Raw genomic sequence first — 15,868 nt, forward strand, 5'->3', positions numbered from 1 at the left:
ATGTTACGATGAATAATGATATTGCGACACTGTTGTGATTTTGTTTATCTTTTTCTTCTGTTGAAGCGAGTAGAGAAGGATCAGAGAAAGAAGATGGAGGAGGAATAAACATAGAAAACGAGATGGGAGGAAATAAAGGCACATAATTAGGTTTTTTTAGTATAAATAATAAGGGCAAGTATTTTTATTGACTAGAAACGCAAGTACTAGTGGGACTGGAGTACTTGACATATTGTATTTGTCCATGTAGAGTCCGTGACCTTCTTACTAATGCATGGAAAAAACAAAATTACGATGCAAACGGAACCGCAAGCGCATCATACGTGCATACTATACTAATATACAAAAATAAATCAATAAATTATTGGTGATATAACAATTTTCCACGGGTTTGTTTTCTATCTCCTTAATCGAAAATTTCATGAAATGATGATTAGTAGTATGAATATTAATTGACTCACTATGGAGAAAATATTATTAAATTGAACTGTAATTTATTCAAAACATGTACAAAAATAAATCAATAAATTATTAGTGATCTCACAGTTTTCCACGCGTTTCCTTTCTCTCTCCTTAATCGAGAATTTCATGAATGGTAGTAGTTTTACCATCCAAGGCACCGAGTATGGCATCTGTATGCTCCTGTACCACCTTCCAAGCCCCAGTGACATGTCTTTCCTCTGTCAGTGTTGCCCCGACGGCAAACCGAATCATGTACACCCCTCCAACAACAGCATGAGTCATGTATATCTTCCCGGACGCATTGACTGATTCAAGCAATTTCGCATTTACCTCATTTGTTTGAGCTTCAATGTGATCATCTTCAACTATTTTTTTCCTAAAAATGGCAGCTGGTTTAAGGCGAAAGCACACCATGGCAAATGTTCTAGGAACTACAATCTCAAACCTGTTGTCCATACCAATGAGCCCCTGAAAGTGCTTAGCCATTTTAACATGACTCCTAAGGAAGGTTCTTAAGTTAGCAATTCCATAGCTGCGAAGTACTAACCAGAGTTTCATGGATCGGAATCTTCTGCTGAGCGCTATTTGCCAATCTTTGTAATCGATAACTTGTTTGGAATCAGTTGCTTTGTTCTTCAAATATTCTGGACTTGTTGATAATGCCTTGACCAGTGAATCAGAGTCTTTCACCCATAAACAGCAACAATCCAAAGTAGTAAAGAACCACTTGTGTGCATTTAGACTAAATGAGTCTGCATCTTCCACACCATCGATGAAGTGCCTGAACTCTGGGCAGATACATGCACTTCCAGCATATGCAGCATCAATGTGAACCCAAATACCGTGCAATTTTGCCACCGCGCAAAGTGGGCCAATAGGATCTACGGCTGTTGAAGAAGTTGTTCCGACAGTGGCACAGAGAAACAATGGAACTAACCCGGATTCGATATCAGCAAGAATTGTCGATTGAAGTGAATTTGGAGAGAGACCAAAATTTGTAGCCTTGGAGGTTGCGATAGCACGGAAATTCTTAGGATTAATCCCAGCAATTTGAGCAGCTTTCTGTAGTGCACAATGGGTTTGATCAGAAGCATAAACAACCAACTTGTTAATATTTTCTCTACCAATTTTGTTCAGCATTTTATCTCTTGCCGCAGTTAGAGTACATAAAATGGCTTCACAAGTAGTCCCTTGCAAAACTCCTCCACCTCCCGAACTTCCGTCTGATGAAAAGAGAAATGATTTGGGAAGCGTAAGCATCTGGCCAAGCCAATTCATAACAATACTCTCCAACTCAGTTGCGGCCGGAGATGACATCCAATTAAACCCGACAACATTAAATCCGGTACTTAGCATTTCCCCTAGGAAACCAGCGATAGAACCACTAGAAGGAAAATAAGCAAAGTAATTTGGACTTTGCCAGTGAGTTAGACCAGGGATGATATCATTTGTCACATCTTCAAGAATGGTTTCAATGGATTCAGGATTGTACGGAGCTGATTCGGGTAACCTTTTCTTCAAATAACCGGGCTCGACTTGGCTTCTAACTGGATATTTCTCAACATTTTTGTAGTAATCAGCAAGGAAATCAATAATCATGTGACCTTGCCTTCTGAATTCATCTGGATCAAGTGGATTTTGCGAACACAGCGACATGCTTTCAAAGTTATTAGCTGGAAGACTTCCCATTGTTACTATCAGTTTTGCTGATTAGTGAGGGAGATAGAGAGAATTGGTATTGAGTTTAGTGAAGAAGAAGTAAATAAATGAAATGTCTTATATATATATATATAGATATATAATGAACGCACATGGAAAGAGCTTTAATTAAGACACGTTCAAGGTGGCTTCAAGGTAGTTAGTCAAAAAAGGGAATGCATTTTGTGTTTCCTTGATATGAAGACTGAAGTGGAAGTTCACTTTAAACCTAATAAACACATTTTATATGATCCATATAGTGCTGCACTGATAATACACTCAGTGGCTGATGCAAGAAAGTGACAAGAAGAAACTAGTTTACAAACGTGGGTTCGCTTTTTTTTTAAGGGTACACTTATTGACTTACACCATGCCTGTTTAGGGGCTCATAATTTGAATCCGACTCGACTTAAATTAGATGTAAGGATGTTTGTGTTTTCATTATTTTTATATCCGATTTGAGATGTGATTCCGTTCATATTTATGATTTTAGTGCTATTTGAGCTAGATATCACTTTTTTTTTGAAGCATGTATTTTATGAGATTAAGCTGAAATAACACGGGGATATGTTATACCCATAGAGTCTACTATTAAAATAGAACTTATCAATGGGGGAGTTACATTGTCCCATATTGTTGTCGTGAGCTTTCCCCTGAGAGCAATCATATATCGCTTGATTTGCCAGAGCGTCCGCTACTTGATTTCTTTCCCGGCAGACGTGCCTAATGGTGTATTGCTGAATTTGGGTAAACATTTGCTTGATTTCTGCAATCTGATTAAAAATATACATGGGGTGTCGGCGTCCGAGTTTTTTTTTTTTTTTTTTGCTGAATCACATTTTTTATTGATTGAAAAACTAAAGAAACAGTTTACAGGACTGACCCAAAATGAACTTAAAAACCCAAGAGACTAAAGAAGGAAAAGCAAAGACAATAATGTAGATGGCCCAAAATGATCCTAAGCCCAATACCTAAGAAAACTGTGCTTTGTATCATTACAACCAGTTCCAAAGAAAGACACAAATCCTTCTTAAACTTTGAAAAATTTCTCACCTGAGATTCATAAGGTTGCTGCCAACTAACCCCATTCAATCTATAACCACCTTCATGAACCAGCTGTATAATTCTGCATTTAAATCCATTCAGATTGGGTTTCTTCTCATCAATTTTTTTTGCATTTTTCTGAAACCACAATTCTGTCATGGTTGCACAAGCTGCAATCATCCAAACTTGCCTGACAAGAAGACTCTTATTCTTTGCTAATGTACAAACTTCATCAAATGATTTTGGATTTGCAAAACAAAAGACCCTGTTCAACCAGTCCCAAACTGCATTACTGAAAGCACATTCCCACAGAGTGTGATTCATGGTGTCTTGAGCTGCCAAACATATGCAACACATGGAAACCATTTCAAATTCATTCTTCCTCATTACCTCATCATCAACATATACTTCTTGTTGTATTTTCCAGATGTTACTGGCTATGCTAGTATGCAGAAAATTCTGCCATATATACTTAGGCCATGGAAGTATTGATTCTTTATGCCTTATCTTCTCAACTGCAATATCAGTGTAGAAATTTCCATCATTACTAGCAGTCCACGCCATGTGATCAGTTCCACCCTTTATTACTGGCAAAGAATTCACTGGAATGATCTGTTGTAATTCAGTAGGAACACACCAATTTCCTTCTAGGATCAAATCCTGTACTTTAATTCCAATGTGACTTTTCACATAGTCTGTGAACCCAGTCTCTTCAATTATAGCACATTCACCTAACAAAATGTCAAACCATACAGAAATCTTTGAGCCATTCCCAGCATCCCATCTAATATCTTCTTTTAAATTATTCCATGCCCATTTTAAACCCTTCCAAACTGAAGTCTGTTTCCAATTACAGGTCCATTGCGCATTTTTGTCTTTAAACTTTGCAGAGATAAATAATGCCCATTCTTTATCTGAGGTTAAGATTTTCCACATCATCTTTATTAATAATTATTTGTTAATAGTTTTCAATCTTTTGATGCCAAGACCACCTTCCTCATATAGTGTGTAAACTCTTTTCCAAGAGATTGTCTTAAACTTTGTTAACTCACCATCACCAGTCCACAAGAAGTTTCTAATTAATTTTTCACACACTTTAATCACAGACAAAAGCCATTTGTAGACTGACATATTATATATGGGAACACTACAAAGAACAGATTTTACCATAATCAACCTATCTTGAAATGAAAGTAATCTTCCCTTCCAAGCTGCCAACTTCTTTGAATCAGTTCAACTATAGGCCATATCATGGAAGAAGTGATTTTTCCAGGAGCCAAATAAACACCCAAATACTTATCTGGAAATCTAGAAATTTCCATGTTTACAAGTTCACTAATCAATATTTTCCTCTGCTGTGTAGTGTCATCCACAAAGAGTTTACTTTTAACTTTATTAATGATTTGACCAGAACATGCTTGATAAGTATCTAGAAGTTAAAGCAGATTTAATAAACTCTTCCTACCACCATTGCTAAAAATGAATACATCATCTGCAAAGAAGAGATGCGTAGGATGAATACCTTTTTTTGGTAACCATTGGCTGCATTTTCCTTTTCTCCACCAGAGCTGAAATGTTTCTGCTAAGTGCATCTTCCATAATCACAAAAAGAATTGGAGATAAGGGAGCTCCCTGCCTCAGTCCTATTTCAACTTTAAAAAAGCCACAGGGTCCTCCATTCACCAACACTGAAATTCTTGCTGATTTAAACAAAGTTATTATCCATTCACACCAATAATTTGAAAAGCCACATTTCTTTAATACTTTGATCAAAAACTCCCAACTCAATGTGTCATAAGCCTGAGAAATGTCAAGTTTCATACTTACATTCCCTCCCCTTCTTTTAAACTTCATTTCATTAACAAGTTCAGATGCTAGAATAACTTGTTCATGAATACTTCTTCCTTTGACATGTGATATTTTTTGAGGAGATATCAGCTTCTTCATTAACTCACTCATTCTGCTGGTGATTATTTTTGTAAATATCTTAAAGATAACATTGCTCAATCCTATTGGTCTGAACTGATTAGAAGTTTTTGCATCTTGTGTCTTAGGTAATAAGAATAAGAAACTAGAATTCATTCCTTTGGGAATAAATTTTCTTCTCCAACAGAATTGAATAGCTGCAACTAAATCTTGTTTAATTATCTCCCAACAACTTCTATAAAAAATACCTGAAAAGCCATCTGGACCAGGAGCACTTTCTGGATCCATTTCAAAAATTATCTTGTTAATCTCTTCTTCCTCTGGAATGACATCAAGCATTCTTTGATTATCTTCATTAATAACCTTAGGAATCACCTCCAACAGTTCATCATCTTCTTCCACAGGGGAATGCTCAAATTTCTTTTGAAATGGTTAACCAAGTGTTGAGCTATTAAATCCTGACTTGCAAGTACATTCCCATCATCATCTTTTATTTCATTAATTGTATTCCTTGCATTTCTAATCTTCATATTTGTGTGGAAAAAACTAGTATTAGTTGTTCCTTCCTTAATTCATTTGACTATGGATTTTTTCCTCAATAAAGTGTTTTCTTGAACCTCTTTACTTGCATGTTCATTTTGAGTTTCATTTAGAGCATCTTCATCAAATGAATTATTATCAGATATCTCAGTTGCAGCTTTAACTCTTTCTTCAGCTTCTTTTATCTTTCCCTGAACATTTCCAAAAACTTTCCAATACCAGTCATTTAACACCTTTTTAAGTTCCTTCAACTTGTGTAAAATTGAAAAGCAGGATCACCAGTAACTATTTTTTCCCAACATTCAGCTACTACTTCCAAAAAGTTAGGATGACTAATCCACATTTTTTGAAATTTCCTAGGTATATTCTTTGGTTTAGGAATGCTTGCACAACCACCTAGTAGAGGAGCATGATCAGAAACAATCCTCATTCCAACCTAGTATCCCCAATCTCCATACAGTTGTAACCATTTTTGATTGAACTCTGTCTAAATTGCATAAAATCCTCTTATTACCTTGTTGACAATTAGACCAAGAAAATTGAAGACCATTTTTTGGAGCAGGAAGAAGTTCACACTGATTTATACATTCATTGAAATCCAACATTGCAGTTCTATTAGGAAGTCTACCACCAACTTTTTCATCTTGAGAAATTACTGCATTAAAATCACCAAGAATTATCATTGGCTTATTAAGATCACTTATTAACTGCATTTCAGACCACAAAAACCTCCTTTAAACAACCTTCACATGGGCATGAACACCAGAAACTAAAACATCACCAACACTAACTGTTATCATTTGACTAGAAACTGATATAACTTGTGGTTGAGCAATACTTTTGTTCCAGAAAAGCCAAATATTCCCTTTTCTACCTTGACAAGAGCTATGAATCACCATTTTTTCCATTCCAGGAATATTTAACTTTTGACAGAAAGAAGCACTACAACTAACTTTTGGTTCAGCTACCCACACTAAATATGGACTAAATTCATTTACTAAAGACCAAAGTTTGTCTTGAGCCCTTAATCTTCTCAGGCCCCTGATATTCCAATATATTATCTTCATTGTTTAGTTGGAGGGTTTCTGGTACCCCCTTTACCTTGATTCTTTCTAAAATTATATTTATTATTAAAAGGAGCTTGTTTAGATACATTTGGTTGATCAGGTGGACATTTAGCATTAGATGTACTAGCTGCTGTATTGAACATTTCCTTCTCCACCACTTTGGCCCAAGAAGTTACTTGCACTGGAGTGTTAACTACTGTGCCATTTAACCATCAAAAAATGGCATGATGTTATTTTCTTCTACTTCAGTAACTAATTTTGGTGATTAAACCATATTTGGTGTTGATACCACCTTTGGAGTTGATACCACATTTGGTGCTGACATTACTTTTGGAGTTGATACCACATTTGGTGTTGATACTACTTTTGGAGATGAAACATCTTTTATTATTTCTGCAGGTACCTCTGCACTTTCGACTATCTCCAGAGGACTAAATTTACTTTGTTGTAATAAAACTTCTACACCTGAATTACTTGGTAAAACATTATGTTGAATGGAATCAACAACTGAATCTTCTTGAGAGGAATAATCACATATATCGAAAGGTACTGGAGTAGGCTTCTCCTTTGTAGCACTCTTCTCTTCAGCATTTAGATTTTTAAGATTTTTAAATTTCTCCTTTCTACATTCGTATGATGTGGTAGTGAGGTGGGTACGTTATTTATTTATTTTATATTTTATTAATAAAAGGGTACACTTATTGACTTACACTAGGCATGTTTAGGGGGGCTCGCAATTTGAATCTGACTCAACTAAAATTAGATGTCAGGTCATTTGTGTTTTCAATTTTTTTATATCTGATTTGAGATCTGACTCGGCTCGTATTTCTGATTTAACGCTATTTGAGCTAGGTACCACTTTTTTTTTGAAGCATGTATTTTATGAGATTAAGTTGAAATTACACGTGGATATGTTATACCCATAGAGTCTACTATTAAAATATAACTTATAGATGGGGGAGTTACATCATCCCACACATTGTTGTGATCTTTCCCAGAGAGCAATCATCTGTCGCTTAATTTTCCAGACCGTCCACTGCTTGATTTCTTTCCCTGTAGACGTTCTTAATGGTGTATTGCTGAATTTGGGTAAACATTTGCTTGATTTCTGCAATCTGATTAAAAATATACCATGAGGCGTCGACGTCCGAGGTTAGAAACCTCATTAAATTCTCCGAGTCTATTTCGAATTGAACTTTTGGCAGCTTCCGTTTCGTCACCATTTTAGAAGCAATGAGCATGACCCAAGTTTCCGCTACAAGTGCAGTGGTGATTCCTAGTGGTTGTGTTATTGCTAAAATTGTGACGGCTCTCTCGTTTCGGCATATAATAGGTTGATGTCGTTTGAGCCATCCCACGAAGATGGTTGATGTCGCTAGTGTTCTTTGTAATGGGTTTGGATATGGTTGCATCCCAGGTAGCATTGGCGGCAGGTAGTTCTGAGCCCGGGTATATTTTGCTGGAATTTAATGGCCATTAAGGGAAATAAAAGGTTGTGCTTTCTGGGGAATGAGGTTTGGTTTTGTGGAGTTGGGAGACAGTCTTATGATGTGGTAGTGAGGTGGGTACGTTATGTGTGGTGTTATGGTTTTTTGTAATGTGAAGTGGGAGGAGGTTCCAAGAATCTATGGTTGTTTGACAATGAATAAGAATGTCATCGGACGTTTCAGGACTAGAACTACATTGAGGGCATACGTTGGAATTGGTGGGTTGGATGCGGTTGAGAATGTTGAGGGTTGGCAGACTCTCATTAATTGCTTTCCACAAGAAAAGTTGTACTTTTGGGGGACACGAGAGTGTCGAAAGGAAGTTGGTTGGGGGAGAGGGTTTTGATGAGTTTATGCAGAGTCGTTGATGAGGCATTTATATCCTAATGTTGTGATATATTTTTCACTTTTGGTAAAAGGCCATATGATCTTGCCTGGTTAGTTATTCCGCGTGATGTGAATGATGACAATTCGTTGATCTATGGGTTGGGGAAGTAGATTCAGCCTATCATGATTCCAATTCTTTGTTGGGGTGTCGATGATGCCAGCGACCGATTGTATGGGATAACATAGGGTTGGGTTAATGTTGTTGAATTGTGGAATCCAGTTTGCTTTGATATGGTCGTTTAATCTGTCTCTAATTTGATAAAAGAGATTTTGTTTGAATATGTACTGGGAGATGACGGGAAGGGAGGGATGTCTCCGAAAATGGGGTTTTGTTTGAGGTATTTTGCGTTATATAATTTGGCTAATATGCAGGTTGGTTTTTTGTGAATGTTCTAAATTCGTTTCATGAGAAGAGATTTATTATGTTCCCTGTTGCTTATGATGAACAATCCTCCCTGAGCTTTGGGATTATGTAGCTTGTCTCTTCCTAGTTGGTGGAGCTTCTTAATAGAAGAGTCATGGCCCCAGAAGCTATTTGTCGTGATACAATCTATTTGTTTTGTGAATGTAGGATTTCTGTTTGCAAGAGGTGATCGGCACAGTAGTATGAATAGTGAAAAATTGACTCAAACAATTAAGGAAAGTACTTCCATGAAATCTTAATAAAAGAAAAATTCATGACAAGGAATCTTGGTCAAAGGAACGTGCTTCCTTCCTCATACATGGGGATCCCCCATGATATGTACTAGCGATATCATGGCACAATAGCACTGGTGAAAAGGTATATGAAGCATGATTTGTTCATTACAATGAATTTCAAACCACTTTGGTATGAAATCATGTCCAACCTAAAACCCGATCTATCTGCAGCGGATAGACCTGATCTGACTACAAGGGTGTCCATGCAAAGCTTGAGGAGTTGAAGGAAGATTTTTTTCACCAAGTCAATATTTGGTAGAGTAGCTTCCCATGTGCATGTTGTTGTATTTCAAAAAGGGGGTCTGCCACATGTTCATATGTTAACTATTTTGAGTGATGAAGACAAATTAGAAGGTCCCGATGATTATGACAAGATAGTGAGAGCAGAAATACCTGACCTTGATGAAGAGGCAAAACTACACGAGTGTGTGAAAAGTGGATGATTCATGGTCCATGTGTCAATAAGTGCACATGGGAGATGACAAATGTAAAAAATCTTTTCAAAGCAATTTTTTGAGTGTACTGTACAAGGAAAAAATGCATCACATGTTTACATGAGACGTAATGATGGACAACGTTTAAATAAGATGATTATGCCTTATAACCCTTGGTTATTACAAAAATATGATTGTCACATAAATATAGAAATTTGTAGCAGTGTGGAAAGTGTTAAATATCTTTACAAATATGTGTATAAGGGTCCAGATTGTGTATCTTTTGGAATACGGCCAGAAGACCATGATGAGATAACGAGGTATATTAATGCAAGATGGGTTTGTGCTCAAGAGGCAATGCAGAAGATATTTAGCTTTACCCTTGATAAGGTCTATCCTTCAATGGTGAGATTACAGATACATCTTCCCAACCAACAGAGCCTCGGGTACCATGATTATCAAACGTTAGATGAAATTTTTTCTGATAAAAAGGAATTTGAGAAAAACTTTGACAAAGTTCTTTGTGACAAATGCTCGCGATCCTAGAGCAAGGGAGTTTCTATACCGTGAATTCCCAGAATGCTACCTTTGGGATACAAAAACAAATGAGTAGAGAAGAAGACGAAGTACACGGAAGGCGATTGGAAGGGATTATACAGTACCTTCATGTGAAGGAGAGGTTTGGTTCTTAAGGAAAATTCTGAACCACGTTAGAGGTCCGACTTATTTAGATGAGCTATTGTTTGTTTTGTTAATGGAGAGTGATGCGTGTCGTAAGTGCAATCAAATTAATAATCTTATTTCCACACAATTAACTATTAATATAATGGAAGTAAGGATCGTTCCCACGAAGAGCAGTGAGTTTTAGTTGTCAAAATGTCACAAGGGGGGTTTTGTTTTAAATTGTGAACAAAATAAATAATCAAAGCAAATAAAATTGTATTGTAATCAATAAAGAGAGATATGATCGAGGAATCCTTCTTCGTATACAAACCGTCAATGAGTTATTATAATTTCTTACTCGTCGTTAATCATATATTATCACCAACCGTAGAATAATAGCTAGATCAGTGTTATCCCCTAAATTCCTTATATCACTGGATATGGAAGTTCTCGCCTACCAGATTCTATTCAACGAACCACCAAGTAGTAGATTACTCAAGGTGTAATCCAATCAAATGCTTTATCTTTTGTGAATTTATAGGTTGATCCTACTAGTCAGACTCTTAGATCAAGGTCCACTTTTTAGTGTTGTTTATACACACAATCGCTCCATAGAATCCCTCTGCACGGTTTTGTGTTCTCTACTTGTGTACAAGTTATTCGACGATTACTTATCTCCTAACTCAATACTAGTAATAGATTGAATCAACAAATCAATTTAGTTGGCCACCTAAATAATCTATCAATCAATCATAAATATTAATTAGTATAAACAAACGATAATCATATGAAGAACTTCAAAGTAGATTAATATAATAATTCAAATATTGTTTACAACTTAGAATTCATCCTCAATCAATAGGTGTTTAGCTACTCATGGATGTAGAAACATCCATGATATACATATGAGAAAAGTAAAAAGATAACGTTACGATTGATAATCGCTCCATGTGATGTTTCTTCTCTCCAAACCCTAACAATTTCGTGACCTAATGATGTGATATGATTTCACATAACCTAATACCTTTTTATAGGTTTTACATTTCTTGGTGTTCACGTAATTGGTTCGATTCAAGAACCCGACCCAAAATAACGAATTAACGTTCCCAAACGTGCCCTTAGGCCTTCCAAGGTGTGAATACACGTTTCCCGTTTTATAAGTTCACGTACCCAGTCCGCAAAGTTAAAATTCCAGCAGAAATTTTCGGAAATAAGTCTGCGAACTCGGTTCGCAAACCCAGTTCACGGACTTCACTGTCTTCGGTATTCAATAAAAACTGTTTTGGCCACAACCTCTTCATCCGAACTCGGAATGACCTCATTCTTTTTGCATTCTTTCTATATTTCAATTATATTCAAGATGATGATGAGAAATCCTTAATTTGAATGGGTTAAGATAGTTCTTTGGCCAGAGTCTTGATTTTGAGCGTTTTGCTCCTTTTCGCCGCACTTCTTCCACTTCTCTTGGACTTGGGCGCTTGGATTCTTGGAATACTTATCTTCCTAGCTCTTTTCAGAACTTTATAGCTCCTTTTTGGATGATTCACCTAATTGAGACAAAGAAGAGAAAACAAGAGTAATAATACGAAAATATGCAAGAATAATAGCTAAAGCAAGTATGGAATGGATACTAAAATCATATGAATTATGCACTTATCAAATTCCCCCACACTTAGATTTTGCTAGTCCTCGAGCAAAATAAATAAAACTAATCCTAAATACAACAACTCCATGTCGTGAGGATACAGTTACTCTTAGCATGAATAACATGCCTTTAAACCCCTAGGTGTCCCTAGTGGACGAGTTATAGTCTCGTGAGGGCTTACAAGAGGTATACCCACAAAACCTACTGCAATATCTCTCCTTGGAAGAATTGCTAAGGATAAACACAAAGTAGAAAGCCAAATAATGAGCTTGCATATGTTCTTTAGCTACAAACATCACACATACATTCCAATCATCACACATAAGCAATTACTTGCGTGTGACATTCAATCTTCTTGCAAAACTCTACTAAGATAGTCATCGTACTTGTTACAACGTTTATCATAACACTCGCATACTGAAATCACATGGATAGATAAGAAAATGAAAATAGAAAATTGAAGTGTGCAAATGTTGACTTAAGTGAAAGATGTTACCCACAATACTTTTATGAATGTCGTCAAAGGATATATATTTATAGCGCACTAGTTGAGAGAAACGCCTATTTAACTCGACCACATGATTAGATATTCTAAGCGCATGTTCCTTTTCAGCAATTATGTGATAGTTGCCTTGGATCCTGCACTCCATGCTTGCTTGGGCGACGGAGACAGGGACAACGTCTCACACATACTGCTATCCAAGTGTCAAGAACCTCATCAATAGTCTTTTTACTTGCTATATAATGATGATATGATTTTTGTTTTCATCGACTATGATTATCCGCGATTTCGGACCTATCATTTATTAGTGTCAATAAAAGAATAGGAGCCATATTTATTTTTCTTTTCTTTTCTTTTCTTTTCTTTTTTAATTTTTTCGGCTCACTCTTTACTCTTTAAGAGTGTAAGACAATTGTCTTATGGGACTTTTATATACTCAACCAATGATTACCTTGCTACAACATCCACGGCAGTATTAGGATCCCACCAAATCACTTTAGAGAAACATAAACTGCAAAAATAAAAAGAAAGTGATTCAATAATGATTGCGAGGATGACTCTTTCAAACGACTACCATAGTTTAGTTTTTCATTCAATTATGAACATATATATTTAAGGATTGAAATAAATGGAACTTAATCTGTAGCCGTAAGAATTGTAAGAGGTGTAGAGTGTCATCCTAAATAGCTCATAATTAACTCCAAAAGATGAAGTCTCAAGGATGCAAGAAATCAAAGAGTATTATTTGTTATGTGCATATGCAAATAGTATGATACTAAATGCTCCCGCACACTTAAAGTCAACATTGTCCTCAATGTTCAAAACCGAAAATTTTGAAATCTGACGTAACAACAAATTAAAATCAAAAATTGTACCAATGGATAGGGAACTAGGAAAAACATCCTAAACGAAAGTTGTTCGCCTACGGACTGACTCTCATGCAATCTGCAAAAGTTCTGGAAAAATACTGAAACTCAAATGTCCAGGCCTATCGCTCCAATTTAACAAACTCCGAATTCATATTTTCTTTTTGGAAAAGAAAGATGAGTCTGTCCTATTTAAAAGTAGTAGTCAACCAGTCAAATCGGACTCCTATGAAGTCTCGAGAGCTATTTTCGTGACAGCTGCGCAGTCAGAATTTTCTGACGAGAATTCATCAAAACTTTCATTATAGATATAGGACTTGTAAAATCTAAGATGGGAATGCAAGATATGAAATGAAAAACTAAGAAAACTAAAAACAAAAGGATAGAGATACAAAGCCCATGGGTTGCCTCCCATTTAGCGCTTAGTTTAATGTCCTCAACCCGACTTGGCATTCCGTCAATTACTCCTCCAGAGTGAGATAATCATGAAATTCTTGCACATCCATATCCACATAAGCAATGCTTCAATAATATGGCTTCAATCTATGTCCGTTAACCTTTAAATTTGTTTCATCTCTAAGATTAGAAATTTCAACTGCGCCATGAGAATAAATATTAGTAACAACATATGGTCCAATCCATCTGGACCTTAGCTTACCAGGAAATAGTTTAAGACGAGAATAAAATAAAAGAACTTTTTTCCCCATAACAAAATTCTTTCGAGAAATCATCTTGTCATGGAATAGTTTCGTCTTTTCGTTGTACATACGAGAACTCTCGTAAGCATCATTACGTATCTCCTCTAGCTCATTGAGTTGTAACTTTCTTTGTTTCCCCGCATTGTCATAATCCATGTTGCACATATTTATCGCCCAATATGCCTTATGTTCAAGTTCAACCGGAAGATGAAAAGATTTTCCATATACCAACCGATATGGAGACATACCAATCAGTGTTTTGTACGCCGTTCTATATGCCCATAATGCATCATTAATCCTATAACTCCAATCTTTCCGTGTAGTGTTTACGTTTTTCTCAAGAATGGATTTAATCTCACGGTTTGAGATTTCGGCTTGCCCACTAGTCTGTGGGTGGTACGGCGTACCAACCTTGTGTGTTATGTTGTACTTCTTGAGTAGAGCATGGAAGGATTTCTGAAAATGCGAACCTTCGTCACTGATAACCACTACCATGTCTAGAGAAAATATATTCCTTCACAAACTCACAACAACTTGAGAATTATTAGTAGGGGTGGCTTTAGCTTCCACCCATTTCGAAACATAATCCACAGCAAGAAGTATATAAAATTTTCCATTAGAATTGACAAAAGGACCCATAAAATCAATTCCACACACATCAAATACTTCAACAACAAGAATTGGTGTGAGTGGCATTTGATTTCGAGCACCTAGATTGCCCGTTCTTTGACATCTATCACAAGATTTGCAAAAAATATATGCATCCTCAAATAAGGTAGGCCAATAAAATCCGCTTTTAAGTACTTTGAAAGCGGTACGTTTAGAACCAAAGTGACCACCACATGCATAAATATCACAAAAAGTAAGAATAGATTGAAATTTAGAATTAGGTATGCACCTGCGGATGATTTGATCAGAACCGTATTTCCACAAGTATGGCTCATCCCACACATACTGCTTGGCTATTTTCTTAAGCTTAAGCTTTTGAAAATTAGACATTGTACTAGGTACTTGTCTTGTAACCAAGTAGTTCACTGTATCCGCGTACCAAGGTGTTGAATCTTCAATTGAGAAAAGTTGTTCGTCTGGAAAACGATCTTGTAAAGGAAGTTCTTCTTCGGAAACAACAAGTCTGCTGAGATGATCCGCAATAGTATTTTCAACACCTCTTTTATCCTTGATTTCATAATCAAATTCTTGCAGTAGCAGTATCCACCGTAAAAGTCTTGGCTTAGCTTCTTTCTTCTTTAGTAGGTACCTAAGTGCTGCGTGATCGGAATACACAACCACTTTTGAACCAACCAAATAGGATCTAAATTTTTCAAGTGCAAACATTATAGCCAAAAATTCTTTCTCGGTTGTAGAATAGTTGATTTGTGCATCGTTTAGGGTCCTAGATGCATAATAAACCACATGAGACAACTTGTCTACTCTTTGACCCAAAAAGGCTCCAACTGCATAGTCACTTGCATCACACATTAATTCAAATGGTAAACTCCAATCTGGTGACTTGATAATTGGTGTAGTTGTCAACAATTCTTTAAATTTATCAAAGGCATCCTTGCACTCCTTGTTGAAGTAAAAAATAACCTCTTTTTGCAATAATATGCACATCGGCATTGAGATTTTGGAAAAATCCTTGATAAACAGCTTGTAAAAACCTGCATGACCAAGAAAAGAACGAATTTCCCTCACCGAAGTGAGATATTGTAATTTTCTTATTAAGTATATCTTTGCTTTGTCAAATTCA

At 36.3% G+C, this 15,868-nt stretch overlaps 1 protein-coding gene across 1 annotated transcript; it reads right to left on the reverse strand.

Annotated features, from left to right (window-relative positions):
• Positions 1–434: 434 nt before the first annotated feature.
• Positions 435–2,205, reverse strand: LOC113336160 (tyrosine/DOPA decarboxylase 1-like). Its single transcript, XM_026582149.1, has one exon. It carries the CDS (start codon positions 2,149–2,151, stop codon positions 574–576), a length of 1,578 nt encoding a protein of 525 aa, XP_026437934.1. The 5' UTR covers positions 2,152–2,205; the 3' UTR covers positions 435–573.
• Positions 2,206–15,868: the final 13,663 nt, after the last annotated feature.

The sequence above is a fragment of the Papaver somniferum genome, unplaced genomic scaffold, assembly GCF_003573695.1.
Source record: "Papaver somniferum cultivar HN1 unplaced genomic scaffold, ASM357369v1 unplaced-scaffold_150, whole genome shotgun sequence".
NCBI lineage: Eukaryota > Viridiplantae > Streptophyta > Magnoliopsida > Ranunculales > Papaveraceae > Papaver > Papaver somniferum.